Raw genomic sequence first — 13,582 nt, forward strand, 5'->3', positions numbered from 1 at the left:
GAGAAAATTTCCTGGATAGATTTCTCAGCATTACCACTGTTATGCCTTGTATGTAAGGCAAATTAAAAGCGAGCTCTGCCTTTGTTCACATCATTGGCAGTATTTTCACTAAGGTTCATGATCAGGTCATTAGCCCGCTTAAATAGCTTCACACAAGAGGAAATACATTGGGAATTCATTTACTCAGTAACAGCCAAAGAAAGTGATGTTTCACCTTGTGTTAAGAGCAGCCAGAAACTTAATGTGATGGCTTTTGGATGTTGTGTGCTTTTGGCGCCTCTAACAGAATCATCACTTGATCACAGAAAGGGTGTGTAAAGAAATAGCAAACCAGCTGTATTAACTGGAAGATGAAAAGAACAAATTTGTGCACTCTGTAGTGGCAAGAGGTAGCTCAGTTTCTTTCCTTGTTTAAAATATGTAAATCTGGATCGTACCAGAAATGGAAGAGGGATTTTGGTCTGGCTCCAGTATACATTAGCGGTACAACTGACAGATTGGGAAAGAAGCAAGATTGGAACAAAGGTGCTATGGCAGATTGATGTTGAGGTCTGGTCATTGTCTGCCCACTGAAGCGTCTTTTGGCATTGCCTGGCTTGTCTTTAATTACACAGGAGATTCAATCCGCTGATTCTGCTCTTAGGATCTTGCTGAACTTTCCTGTACTTGCACTGTAGCTCATTTAAATCAGTACTTGAACATGAGAAAGCCATGTAGCAGACACACCTCAACTCTCCCTAGAAATGCTGTAGTATGTGACATTCAAGAATTCACAGTTGCAAAAAGAATTGAAACATCAACAGAAAGACAAGAATTGTCACAACCTGGACAAACTCAAACTGCTGCCCAGAAGGACCAGGTAATGTTTCAATCACATTTTGTTAATCTGCCTGGAATGTCATAGTAGCATTTATTTGCTTCTTTGTCCATGAAAACAAAATGCAGAAGACCCCGCTCTAGAGAGTACATTTGTACTGATGGGGGAGAAATAATGCTTCCAACGGTTAATTTGGAAAGCTTGTAACAACCAGGTTAATTTTGAAAGCTTGTAACAACATAGACTCAGAAATCTGACTTAGAAGGATTAGGTCTTTCTCATTCTTCAACCCAGCAATTTATTAATGTCTGTCACACACACAATCTCCTTTTCTTAAGGTAAACCTAAAAAAGAGAACCTTCTCTTCTTCAAAGCATTAATCCCAACTGAGAGTGTGCTGTATGTGTATACTTTTTACTTTTGTGAAATATTTGCTTCTTTTACGCCATCTATGATACTGAAGAGAAACACTTGCTAACACCTTGACTGCCCTGTGTTCATGTTTTAGCAGGCAGCAGCTGTTGGTTTCTGAAATGCAGGTGTGTGAAATCGGTCCAAATACCGTAATGGTATAAGGGCAGAAGTGAAAAACTGAAATGTATGTTTTCATATGGTATAGCATTCTGTCACGGTTGACTACAAAAATTACATACTTTGCCCTATGATTACATATTCTTATGCTTCTAGGAGAGGGACAATTGGGTTGCCATTCTCTGTGCCAGTTGTATTTGCTAAATTTGTGCAGCAGGAATGCTTGGGCAAACTAACTGTAAAACTAGAGGCAGCTAGTCATTGCTATAGGCCAAATTTATCTTTAATGAACTTTAATGTTGTTGATAAATGCTTAAGAAGTCAACCTGCATGATTTTTCAGGTCATTGGACAGAATTGCAGGTGAGAGTGTTTTTGTTTCCCCTCCTGTACGGACACCAGATGTAAGAACACAGCACATCAGCTACTTCTGAACTGAGCAAAGTAAGAGTGGCCGTATTTCTCTATTTTAATCATGTGACAAAAAACGAGACTACCCTGCTAGTGCAGTAAAACAAAATGTCTCTGAGGAGAAGGTGCATTTGACAAGCTGAGAATGAACAATAGCCAAGGGGAAGAATGCTGTATGAATTCTGAGGATTAGATTCATGAATCAGCAGCTCAGTCCTAAACCATTCATAGAATAAGCAGGTATCTCAAACTCTTACTGGGATGCCTTGCACAGAACAGACTTAAAAAAACCCAGCAACAGCCAAGCAAACACCCACAACTTTATAATTATTAGAAAAAGGAAGTACTTAAAAAACCAACTACTGCTGAGGTTTGTTTAATCAAAGAACTAAGCAACTTGTGTAAGACAGCTCCTGGTGATCAGTAACCATAATGTTACTTTTTCTACCCCACTCTCATGCCTTTTCTTTTATTTTTCAAAAGGTGACATGAAACAAAGGATGATACAGACAAAAGTCTTACTCAAATGTTTGGTTTTTTAAGAGAGTAAGAGGATAAAGAAAACAGAAGAAAATTATTAGCCAACTGCAACAGAGTTAACAAACGGGAGACTGGTAATTAGTTTTTAATGCCACCTATAGCAAAAATGTTTCCCACTGGGAAAAACACAGGAGGCAAGTCCACTTTGCTCCTTCAAAGTCACAGGCTGGAGCAGAACATACAACAGCACCTAACACCACAGTCACTTTACATATATTCAAGTTTTTACACATCTGCAAAGCAGAAGTAGTAGCAGCCATTTGGATGTTCTTTCTTAATGGTTCTCACAGAGGGCCTAGAAAACTCGGAGGGACCTGGTTCTTGTGTCATGGAGCTGGAGCTGCTGCTGCTGCTTCTGCTGCTGCTTCCAGCCACCTGCACTCTACCTCTGTCCTCAGGAGGGGAGATCTGGGGGGAACCTGGGCTCAGGTACCCAGCTGTGGTCTGAGTAGAGGCAGTGGCGTGTGTGGTCGGGCCAGTGTTGTTTTTCACATAGACGTTTTTGATAGCAACAAGCGTATGCGCCATGATGCTGATGCTGTTACTCAGATCCTGCATGCCTTGCTGCAGCAGCCGAAGATTGTGGTTCACACTGTCAAAGCCAGACTGGATCACCTGTATCTGGGTCTGCTGAATCTGCAGTAGGTCCTCTTCAGTTATTTCATTTTGGTCTGCCGGGGACCTGCCTTTTGTTTTGGCTTTTACTTTCCCAGAAGAACTACTGCTTGATGTCCCTAGAAAAGGCAGTTCTTCTTGATTAGGTGAAACCACAACCATGTCCTCAGAGCTTTCTTCTGGCTCTACCACCTTCACTACTATTTCTTCTTTGAGGTTCATCTTCTCAACACTGCATTGATGAGATGGGCCAGGATTGCCATTAAACCCTAGAGGAGAGGGGGGAAGAGGAAAATCAAAGGAGAGCCAGTGAGAAACTTCATAACCTTGATGGTCAGTGAAATGTGTTCTCATCCACTAAGCACTAACATTAGTCCTTGAAACAAGACTCTCAAACTCATACTATGTTATCTTTGATGCTTTTAGAATACACCTCAATAGGGGGGAAGAAAACCATAAATATGCATTCACCAATTAACCACACTACAGATCCCTTACCAGCCCTACCACAGAAGCTGAACTTTAGGTTCCAAGAGACAAAGTTCATTGCAAGCTCATTGCACACTCTACTGTGCACCAAGTAACCAGTAAGAGCATTGATGAAACACTGATAGCAAGAAATCCCATGGTATTGAAGGTGATCATTTCAACGTGCTAACGCAATGTCTCTGCAATGTAGTAACTTATGTACTCGCAGCACTTTGCACTGGCAAGAACTGTGTGCTGCCATGGCTTTTTGGCTTTTGCATTTGCAAGAATAAGTACTGCAACGGTGAAGATCAGTGGCAGGTCTAACGGCTCGACGATGAACAGCGTCCGCTACAGGACAGGGTTTTTACTCCTGGGTGCTGTTTTGGTGCACTTTTATGACCTACAGCACAAAGCCTCACAGTTCAGTGTGCGCGCATACACGTTCTGCATTTCCAAGGACAGAAGGTGGCTATCCGAACCAGACCTTTCCAGCGCGGCTGGTGCCCGCAGCGCCCTGCGCGCACGCAGCGGGCGGGCAGCGCCGACCCGCCGCGCAGAGCGCGGGACGCCGGGCGGAGGGTCCGGGGCGGTGCCGCGGGGGTCGCTCCCGCACTCACCCATGTCCCCCACGACGGCGCCGGGCAGCTCCAGCGTGTCGATGCCGCCCACGATGGGCACGGCCTCGGCGGGCAGCAGGGAGCCATAGCCGCGGCGCTGGCGGCGGGCGGGCGGCGCGGGCGGCAGCTCCTCGGGGGCCAGAAGGAGGCCGAGGGCGGGGGGGCCCGGAGGCCCGCAGCCCTGCGAGAGGCGGCACAGCTTGCTGCGGTCGCGGCGCTTCAGGTCCCGCCAGCGCTTCTTCAGGTCCTCCACGTCGCGGGGGCAGGCAGCCACCGGGTTCACCTTGTGCCGGATCAGCTCCCACACCTTCCTCTTCTGGCCCGGGGAGGCGCGGCCGGGTCCCGCCGCGAACAGCAGCTGTTCGTGCTTCAGCACCTGCTCGATCAGCACCTCCGTCTCCGCCTCGTTGAAATTCGCCTTGCGCCGCTTGGGCGAGTCCTCGGCCATCCTCCGCCGCGGGGGCTGGCGGGCTGGCGGGCGGGCGGGCGGGCGCGGAGCCGCGAGGGGGGCGCTGCTGCCCTTCCCTCCGCCCCGGCCCGCGGGCGCCGCGCCACCGCCGCTAGGCCGGGGCCCGAGTCCTGCTGGGGAAGCAAATACCGCGCATGAGAGGAAAAGACGCGCACGGACCGGCGCAGGCGCCCCGTGCCCCGCGTGTTGACATGGGGAGGGGGCGCGGCCCCTGCCCGCCTCCCCGGCGGGAATCCCCGCTCGGCACCGCCCCCGCGGGAAGGGGGGACACGCCGGGCCCGCCCCCGGCGAGGGTTGTGCGCGTGCTCGGCGGGAGCGCGGCCGGGAATGGCGGCGGTTTTGGAGCTGCTGCTGCAGGAGGAGGTGCCGGTCAGCGCCGTGGTGCGGTGGCTCCAGCACGGCCCCGGCCACCGCCCGGCTGAGGTAACGCGCGGCAGGTCGTCGGCTCGCCCTCCCGCAGCGCCCCGGCTCCGGCGGGGCCGGGCCCGCCGCCGCGCCACTCCCCCAGCGCCCTCCGCCGCCGCGGGCCGGGGCCGAGCGGGAGAGTTTGTGCTCGCCGGCAGTGGGGGCGTCCAGTCCGCGCTGCTGTGAGGGACGAAGCCGCGCGGGTCGGCCCAGGCCCCGGTCGGTGCCGTTCTGCCACCGCGCACTAGGGCCGAGCTCCCGTCCAACAGCGGCGGCACCGCCCCCGGCGCGGGCGGGCTCCGGGCAGAGCGGCGGGAAGGCGAGGCCGCCGGCGGGACCTACGTTGGGAGCTCCCAGGCGGGTGTGGGAATCCCGCTAACATCCGCAGGGCTGAGCCCGCCAGCCGGGCGGGAGCAGCGGGGGATCGTGCCGGGTGCCGGCGCACAGCGCGGGGGGCGAGGGGCGGCAGTGCGGCGCCGCGCCGCTGGTGTGTCCTGAGGAAACGCGGTGACAGGACGGGGTGACGCTTCCCGCGTCTTTGTCGGGGAAGGTGGCGGTGAGAGAAAGACGAGGTGCTTGGCAGCCAGGGCTTGGCGGTGGCTCTATGCAAGTGCTAGCGCGCCTCCCGGCTGGCCCGCCGGGATGTTGAGGAGAATCTTTCTTGGGGCTGGGAGAGGGTGCTTGTTGGCCGAGTTTTGTAATGGGATATGCCTGGACGATTTGGGTTCTTGTGGAAATAAAAACATTGTAACCAGAGATGGAGTAGGACTGCCTATATTTCACTAATAACATAGAGATACAATTTGTTTTTAAAGCATTTTCTGCCTGAGCCCCTCATGGCGTGTTACCTAGTGTTAAAATCAAAACTCACTGGTATCATCCACATGAGTTAGCTGAGTATCATTGTCATCCTAAACGTGCGTGGGAAGAATGGACTAGCAGCTTTATACTGTGTGGTATTTCTTCAACTGTGACTTGCAGAAGCAGGTCTGTGGAGGTTAAGAAGTTTGAGATGCTGGCAGCTCAGCTAGCACTGCGTAGGCAAGGGGCGAGGAGGCCAAAAAGTTTGCCCTTGCAAGGGAATTGCTCACTGCCTTTTGCTGCTGGGAGAAGCTCAGTTACTTCAGCATGAGAAAGCAAGTACGAAGTTTGCAGCAAGTACGAAGTTGCAGTTTGCTGTTACCCAAACATGGAGGAACCAAACCTCAGTTAACTTGGACAGAGAAAGATGAGTGAATGCAGGTTGTGCTCTGAAAAGCTGCAGAAAGTACCTGACCTTATGCATGGTATAGACTAATTATCTTGTGCCTCTATGCTAAACCCGGGGGCACACAAGAAAATGGTAGGCTACATCTTGCTTTACCTTTCATGGCAGTTTCAGACTGGAGATGGTCTTCTGACACCTCACAGGGATTGTGCTCTGACCTGTGTTGGAATCTCATGTTCCTCTAAGAAGCTGAATTGGTCTCACACTTTCAAATATGAATTTCAGCATAGGTAGTGAGGATTTTGGGAGTCCAGTCATAGGCATGCTTTCACTGCCTCCTTTCATGCAAAAAACCACCTTCAGAAATAGCGTTTACTTTTTTGACTTTTCATCTAGTAGAGGTGTGAATATAAATTAACTGGAGTATGTGTACAATGACTTTAGTATTAGTAAGGAATAAGTTGCTGCCTATGAGAACAACTTCTGTTGTGGCAAATGTTGCTGAATCCCATTGAGAGGAGACAGAAACCTGGTGCAGTGTTATGAACGAAAGAATTTTTACCAAGTTTACAAAACTTTGAACTATGCATGTAACATGAAGTCTCTTTTTGTCTAGATTTACCCTTGTAAGAACACCACTACCTGTTTAGATTTTAAATGTGTTGAGTCAGTGGTGGGTTTTTTGTTTAAGTTTGAGTGTAAACTTCATTTGCCTTAAGGTTGTAGAGTTTCTGTTTAGACCTCCCTGAGGCCTAAAGGGAGGAAAATTATTTAATTGAAATGGAAGAGCAGCTTTGGTCTTGTATTTGGCACTGCAGGACTCCGAGTGCTTAAACAGTTGTTATAGCACCCCTCTGTGGGAGGAAGTGGCATTTATAGACAAATAAGGGACAGAGAAGTTGCAGATTTTAGATTTTTCTATTAGAATTAGCTGCTTTCAGTATTGATGTCTTTGAAATGTTGAATTTAGGGGTGCCAGTTGCTCCAAGTTCTCCCTGGCCATAGCTTCAGGGAGTATTACTGGTGTTTCCATGGAACAGTTCCACTGTTTCCCAGTCAGAGACCAAAGTGAATGACTCTATCTGAAAACTTGTGCCAAAATTGCTTGTGTGGAAGCTGATCTTCAGATCTGTGACCAGTGCTAAGGTTGCTTGAATTTCAGTGACCTATTTTGCCAAGTCATGTTGTTTTTTATTATGTATTGCAATCCCACAGTTACTACTTAAATGAATCTAAGTACATGGATAGAATGAAAAAGGTGGCTTCTTTTCTATTGATTCTTTGTCCTCTTTTCTTGTAGGAAAACCACATCCATGACAAGCTGGTATCTCTTAGTTTGCTTCAGAAAGATTTTGTGCCTTTTCTGCTAAATTTTTTAAGGGAGCAGACCAGCCAGATTCTGACTAATGGACCCTCTACTCCTGCTAAAACACCTAATTCCAAGGCCCATGGGAACCAAAGGACAGGATCAGAAAGGAGAGCAGGCCATGCAACCAGCAGCCGAGTGCAGCTCTTTTCCCAAAGGACTTCAGTGACTACCTGCACCACAGATACCAGCTTTTCTCCTGCTGCAGCATCCGGCAGTTCCTCTTCCTTTTCTGGGTCAAACCTCTCTAGCCCTTGTGGTGATTTCCCAAGCGTGGTGTCCAGTAGCAGCCCGAGCTTTGGGTACAGCCCTGTGCTTCACCACGGGGAGAAGCGGTCGTCTCAGAAGGCCAGCTTGGGGAGCTTCCTTACGGCCACGCCAGAAGCCCTGCCAGTGAGACGAGGCCGAAGGAAAGCAAACAGCTCAGTTGGTGCCTCTGGCCGGCAGGTAGCTCGGGATCTGGGGCGTTCCCTTGCTGAAGAGGAAGATGGAAAGAATGACAGTGTATTGTGGAGTGGAGGGAGAAGGAAGCGGAGTGAAGTGCCTCTTGATTCTGCCAGATCCCCACCCAGCCAGCTAAACCTAAACAACTTGGAGGAATTCCCACCCATGGGTGCTGCCTCTGGCTGGACAAAGTAAGAGCAAGTCTGCCTCGCTGTCTCATTTGGATTGTGCTGCAGGTTACTGTTTTCTGACTAACTCATCCTGTTGTGCGTGTCCAGAGGCAGAAGATACTGTAATACACAATGCCTGGCTCCTTGGTCAGAACTGCTCTCTTATGGTCACCATGCAGGGAGGGGAATATTGCTTCAATGGGTAACCAGGTTTCCACTCTCTGAACTCACCCAAGACTCCTCTTTAGCCTCTCACTTGGGATGCTACCTGCAGCTTACTGGTGCACGGTCCAGCTCATGTTAACCCAGAACATCTTTGTCCTTGCATGTTCTAACAACTCAGCGTTATCTTAGCTCTTCACATTTCTCACTTAGCATAACAGCAGTTGTTAAGGAAGAGCAGTCTTAGAAGGCTCTTCAGCTCTACTGATGCTATCAAAGAAGCTTTTGGATTGACATTCTGTGGCTTCTGGCAGCAGATGTTAGTATGCAGCTTTGTTTGTGCTGTGTGATCATGGACAAAATAGCTAACTGTATTCTTGGTCTGCAGCAAGCCCTGGTCGCCTTGGTGACTTTGGTTTAGCTTCTGGGCAGCTGTTTGTGTTGTGGTTGCCTCAGTCCTTTTATCTTTCTCTTCTACTCTTTAAAATCTTCTTTAGCAAATACGAGGCTTTCATGTCAGCCTGTTTACTCCATATATCAGTCATTGGTCTCTGAAAGTGGGACTTTCTAGTTGGACATGCAAAATTCCAACTGAAAATTATTAATGTGTGAGTCTGTACAGCAGATCCAGATGCTGAGTCCGGACGGTGCTCTAGATGAGGCTCTTTGGCCAAGGGAGATAAAGTGTGTTTCCAGCATAGACAGCAAGTATCTCTTCCTCAATTACATTATGCTCAACTAGGAAAAAGAAGGAGGAAGGACGTCACAGTGTTTGGAAGTCTATGCTTTATGGATTTTGAAAACACTGTATCAATTAATATGTAACAACCTTGAGAAGTGTAATGCTTTATGTTTCTGTGTCTCATTTCCAGTTTTTTAGTGCTTTTTACTAGTTTATGGAACCTCTTCTTGAAAGATAAATCTTAAGTAGTATATGCAGGAAGGATGAGTTTCCTTAAACTTAAAGGGCCTATTGTAACTTCAGAGCCTGGACTGTTACACAGACAGAGATGGACAATGGCACCTTGATTGGTTTTGGTGTTTTTTTTCTCTTGGTCATGTTAGAAACTCATTCACCATCAGTTTCTTACTAAAATGGGGCATATCTTGTCCTCTCAAATTAGAACTGTTTAGAAGGATTGTGTGGCACTGTGTTATCTGTTAATTAATTTTGCAGCAGGGTCAGCAGGCGGTTTTTAGCAGTCTGTACCTTCATGACTTATTCAGTGACCAGAATAAAATCAGTAACTATATATACAGTTTAGAAATTCAGTATCCTGACTCCATTTTATTTTAGCATCAGGTTTCTCTGCAAGAGTTGCGTGCGTATCTCTCGAGACCTAATTTTTTTGTTGTTTACCTTGTTTTTAGTGGCATTGCTTCTCATTTTTTCAGCAAAAGCAAACCATCGAGGCGAATCAACCCAACTCCTGTAAGTGCTGAGCGCCCCCTCTCAAAACCAAAGACGTGCTTCACTTCTACTCCTGTTAGTCAGTCTCCAGCTGCTCGGTTGTCATCTGGGTCAAGCCTTGAGGCCTTTACCACTGTCCAGGAAGGAAACCTTACATCTGTGATAAGCAACAGCCTTCAAGAGGAGAGGGAAATGCTGAAGAAAGAACGGTACAGTCTGAGCAGGAGGGTGATAGGCTTGTATTGATTCTTAATTCCCTTGTTTCCTGGTTTTAGCCAGGATAGAGTTAAGTTTTGCAGTAGGCAGGAGGGGACATGGCTGGGACCCAGGGGTTATTCTGTACCACCTCATGTCATTTTCTGGGGACTGGGAAAGGGCTCTCTTTTGGGTCAGTGTAGTGTAGTAGAGGGAGCAGTCGGGTATTCTCTATTGTTGGGAGGTGTCTGTGTGAATCATTCAGCTCTTTCTTGTACCCTCTGTCAGTAGTATTGTTGCTGTTACTGTTCATTTTCTCATGTCATTGCTGTTTCCACTAAATTGTTCTTGTCTCAACCCATGTTTTTTACCTTTTGTGCTTCCAGATCTCCTCTCATCCCACTTCAGGGGGAGGGGGAGAGGGGAAGGGAGCAAGCAAGTGGTTTGGAGAGTCTGAGTGAGAGCACTAAATTGGGAAGTACCATTCCTAAACCATGACACCTTGTCTTAAGGTGGTACTGATATCAAGGTGAAAATGACCAAAAGATTATCCCAGACATATATAGGTGGCCTTAAACTATAATTTGCCTAAAACCAAGTGTGACTCTGTTATCAGACTAGCATATTAATGCAGCTAGCTCATGTTTGTCATTTTAGAGGTGTGCTGACTCTGGAACAATGACCCTCACTTCAGAAGTTTAGTCAGTCCTCATTGCTTTCATGAGATTTTTTCTTCATGGGCTTGCATACGTAGCTATCTCCTGTGCAGCTGTCCTTAGATTGTGCAGGCAGAGTGTGTGGGTTCGAGCTGGTGTAATTAGACTCTGTTTGAAAATTACACCAAGACTTATCAGTTTGAAGAAAATGAGTTAACGCTGCAAAGGTAGTGAAAGTGTGATTTAATGATTTTTTAAGGTAGGCAGGCTAGCAGAAGCTTGCAGTCAGAGAAAACAGGACATGGGTAGCTTGAGATTCTGTTTCAAAGTTACTACTGCAGTAACTGTTGAAAATTGTTTGCTGTGAGATGAGGTGAATTCTAGCTTCTTATTTTGTCTCTGCTGTTCAGTTAGTGTGTGACTTTCATCATCTGTAAAATGATATCACTGTTAGTCTGTGAAGATTTATACTTCAGAAAAAAAGCAAAGCACAGAAGTAGAGAAACTTGTTTGTAATTGCTGACAGAAGTGTTGCTGTTCTTTGTAGGTTTTGTTCTTGGGGAAGTTCCTCAGGACACATGGGTGGAATTCTTTTCCTGCTAAGCCTTGCAGGTCACTTCAGTGGGTCCAGAACTGGCTGAAACACATCCAGTAGAGACTAATGAATTACTGTTTGTACTGGACCTGTAGTAGAACTGCTCAGGATTCAAACCTGCCTCTCTGCACTGAAGTGAAGCACCTATTCCACTGAATTCTACCTGAAATGTCCCAATAATCTATATAAGCTAAATTGAGTGAAATAGCAGGATATGGTGGGCTGGATCTTGCACAGGAGGTGATCTTGTCTGACCCATCATCATGCTTGAAAACTGGGAGCTGCTGTTGTGTCCTCCATACTGGTGATAAATTGAGGTACAAAACTTAACACAGCCTCCAGACAGCTGGGTCACTTTGAGCAAGGGCAAAAGGTGAATTTTGTGTTGAGGTAGATGACAACACTGTGGCAGAAGTGAAGCAGAGTCTAACTGCATTATTAGAGTCTTACTTTGGTGGGTTTACAAAGTACTTAATAAATAATTTTCTTCAGTTCGATCAGTTTAGGTGCTTATGTTTGTTGCAAGGGAGCTGTTATTTAGTAATGTTTCTGTTTCCATTTTGGGAACAATTTGTTCAACAGTTCCCCTAGAAATAGGCCAATAGAAAAAAGCCTTTGCTGCAGGTAAAAATGTTTCCATTTTCCCCACAGCCCTTAAAGTGACTTAAAGATTTTACTTTTGAGACAGTGTGGTAAGACACGGTGTGATGTTCCAAGTGTAAATGTTTCATTGGGATCTTTAACAGTCATTTGATATTGCTGTTACTGGCTTGTTTGCTGTTTTTCATGTGTCTTATACGTGCCACTCCGGTGCTACATTTTGGATGACATCTCAAGGTATAGTTTTTTACAATGTCTATGTATTTAACTGAGTGATCATTGTTGATTTAGAATCCAGCAATTAAAGTAGTTTGTTCCTTCTGTATGGGCTTTCATCAGTTGTTGCATTGCCTGTCTACGTAGTGCTATTGGGTCTTCTCAGTGTCGTTAACTTACAAATATATCTGAATATATGGATGTGAACCTTATTTTCATAGGTGTTGTAAAATCTAGCTGTCAGAAATTGTACATGCAAAAAAAAACTTTCAGCACATGGTCTCTAACAGATTCTCTGTCCTTAACAAATATAATTTCAGATGAGAAGCAGTAACATAGGTTAGCTGGTTAATTTGGTGAAAGCACCACACTATTTTAACAGAGCTGGAATTTGAATGTGATTCTTTTCAGTCTTGGTTGCTAACCCCGAGATCTTTTCTCACAAAGAGAAAGATGACTTAAATTACTATTAGCTAGAAGCTACATTAGACAGTGTAAATGACATGGCTAGTTATTGCAGGATTTCCTTCATGCTACAGTGCAGGAGAAAGACCTCTTCTGGCTGCATGGCTGCCGTGGATCATCTTCAGTCACATGATATGTTGCTGCTCTTGAATTTCAGATGCAAATTGCTGCACCAGGCATCTTCTCCTGCAGGGATGTCTTTTGATCCTGGTACTCCGACTAAGCCTAGCTACACTCGCAGTGCTAGCCTGCCTGCTGAAAGCCATCTGGTCACCTGTGCAAATCCTACTAAGGTTTCCTGCAAGAAGCAGCTGGAGTGTCTGGCGCAGCTCTATTCATCGTGTATAGCAGGTGAAGACCCAGAAGATGTGAGACTGACCTTTCTTTGAGCTTTGAACTTGCGTGTGTGTTGTGAGAGGGAGGTAGATGAGAAGTGGAAGTTGTGGAACAGTTATATTGTACAAAATAATAACATCTGGAAAAATAAACTAAGCCGACTCAATTATTAAAATAAATGAATACTAGGTAGAAGTTCAGGGAAGGAGGTGAGCCTGATGCAATACTCTGAGCTGCAGTAGACCGAAATTATATGATCTGAAACTAGACTAATCCCTAACGCATCTTTCCTGTTTTGATTTACACTGTGGCTGTGTGTGGAGAGGGAGTTCTTTGGTGACTACCAGAGTACAGGAATCTATTTTTTTACCTTTGTGAATTAAAGCAGGACAGTATTGAATAATCCACCTTTAACATCTTGTTTACTCTCTTCCAGAAAACCTGGTACCAAATATTTTTCTGGAGCTGTTCTTTGTTCTGCAACTATTGACGTCTAAAGGCACTTCTACTGCAGAAGATGGGGACAGTGACCTTGAAATCAATGAAAGTAGCAGAGGTAAGCAATAGTATTGAGGAGAAAGAATGTTACTTCCATGGAATAATAATGTGTTATATAGCAGCTTGGACAGTTAGTCTTAAATGACATAAAAATGCTTTATTACCACTGTGGGACTCATCCGAGATGCTGACAAAAATCACACATGTGTGGGAAGTGCTTCTGCAGTATGATAGAGAGGGCTTGTTGGGTCCTGTTCGAATCTAGTTTTCTGCTACTGTGTGAGATTTGCTGTAGCTGCTTGCTAACACTGACTTTTAAAGAGAAGAACAGATTTGCTAAAGTTGCTTCTGCATTGGTCCCTGCAACTCAAAAGTGCTGTTGATCT

At 46.3% G+C, this 13,582-nt stretch overlaps 2 protein-coding genes across 2 annotated transcripts in view; one reads left to right on the plus strand and one right to left on the minus strand.

Moving 5' to 3' along the window:
* Window positions 1-2,118: 2,118 nt before the first annotated feature.
* On the minus strand, window positions 2,119-4,583 carry LOC127472969 (uncharacterized). The gene is made up of 2 exons (XM_051791975.1): window positions 4,002-4,583; window positions 2,119-3,182 (listed from the first exon to the last, which is right to left on the minus strand). The coding sequence occupies exons 1-2, from the start codon at window positions 4,447-4,449 to the stop codon at window positions 2,524-2,526; spliced, it is 1,107 nt and encodes a 368-aa protein (XP_051647935.1). The 5' UTR covers window positions 4,450-4,583; the 3' UTR covers window positions 2,119-2,523.
* Window positions 4,584-4,604: 21 nt separating this feature from the next.
* Window positions 4,605-13,582, plus strand: part of CDAN1 (codanin 1) — a 33,210-nt gene continuing 24,232 nt past the window's right edge. The window contains exons 1-5 of the mRNA XM_051791967.1: window positions 4,605-4,893; window positions 7,383-8,083; window positions 9,620-9,844; window positions 12,520-12,713; window positions 13,135-13,254. Of these exons, the coding sequence (XP_051647927.1) occupies window positions 4,798-4,893; window positions 7,383-8,083; window positions 9,620-9,844; window positions 12,520-12,713; window positions 13,135-13,254 (1,336 nt within the window). The 5' untranslated portion in view covers window positions 4,605-4,797. The remainder of the gene's footprint in view (window positions 4,894-7,382; window positions 8,084-9,619; window positions 9,845-12,519; window positions 12,714-13,134; window positions 13,255-13,582) is intronic.

Source organism: Manacus candei, unplaced genomic scaffold (genome assembly GCF_025592945.1).
Source record: "Manacus candei isolate 608988 ecotype Guabito, Panama unplaced genomic scaffold, ASM2559294v1 h1tg000033l, whole genome shotgun sequence".
Taxonomy (NCBI): domain Eukaryota; kingdom Metazoa; phylum Chordata; class Aves; order Passeriformes; family Pipridae; genus Manacus; species Manacus candei.

Excerpts from the sequence above, each read along its gene's own strand:
- LOC127472969 (XM_051791975.1), bottom strand. The coding sequence starts at position 4,449 with ATGGCCGAGGACTCGCCCAAGCGGCGCAAGGCGAATTTCAACGAGGCG. Across the intron at positions 3,183-4,001 it reads CGCCGTCGTGGGGGACATGG|GGTTTAATGGCAATCCTGGC; the intron begins GTGAGTGCGGGA and ends CCTCTCCTCTAG.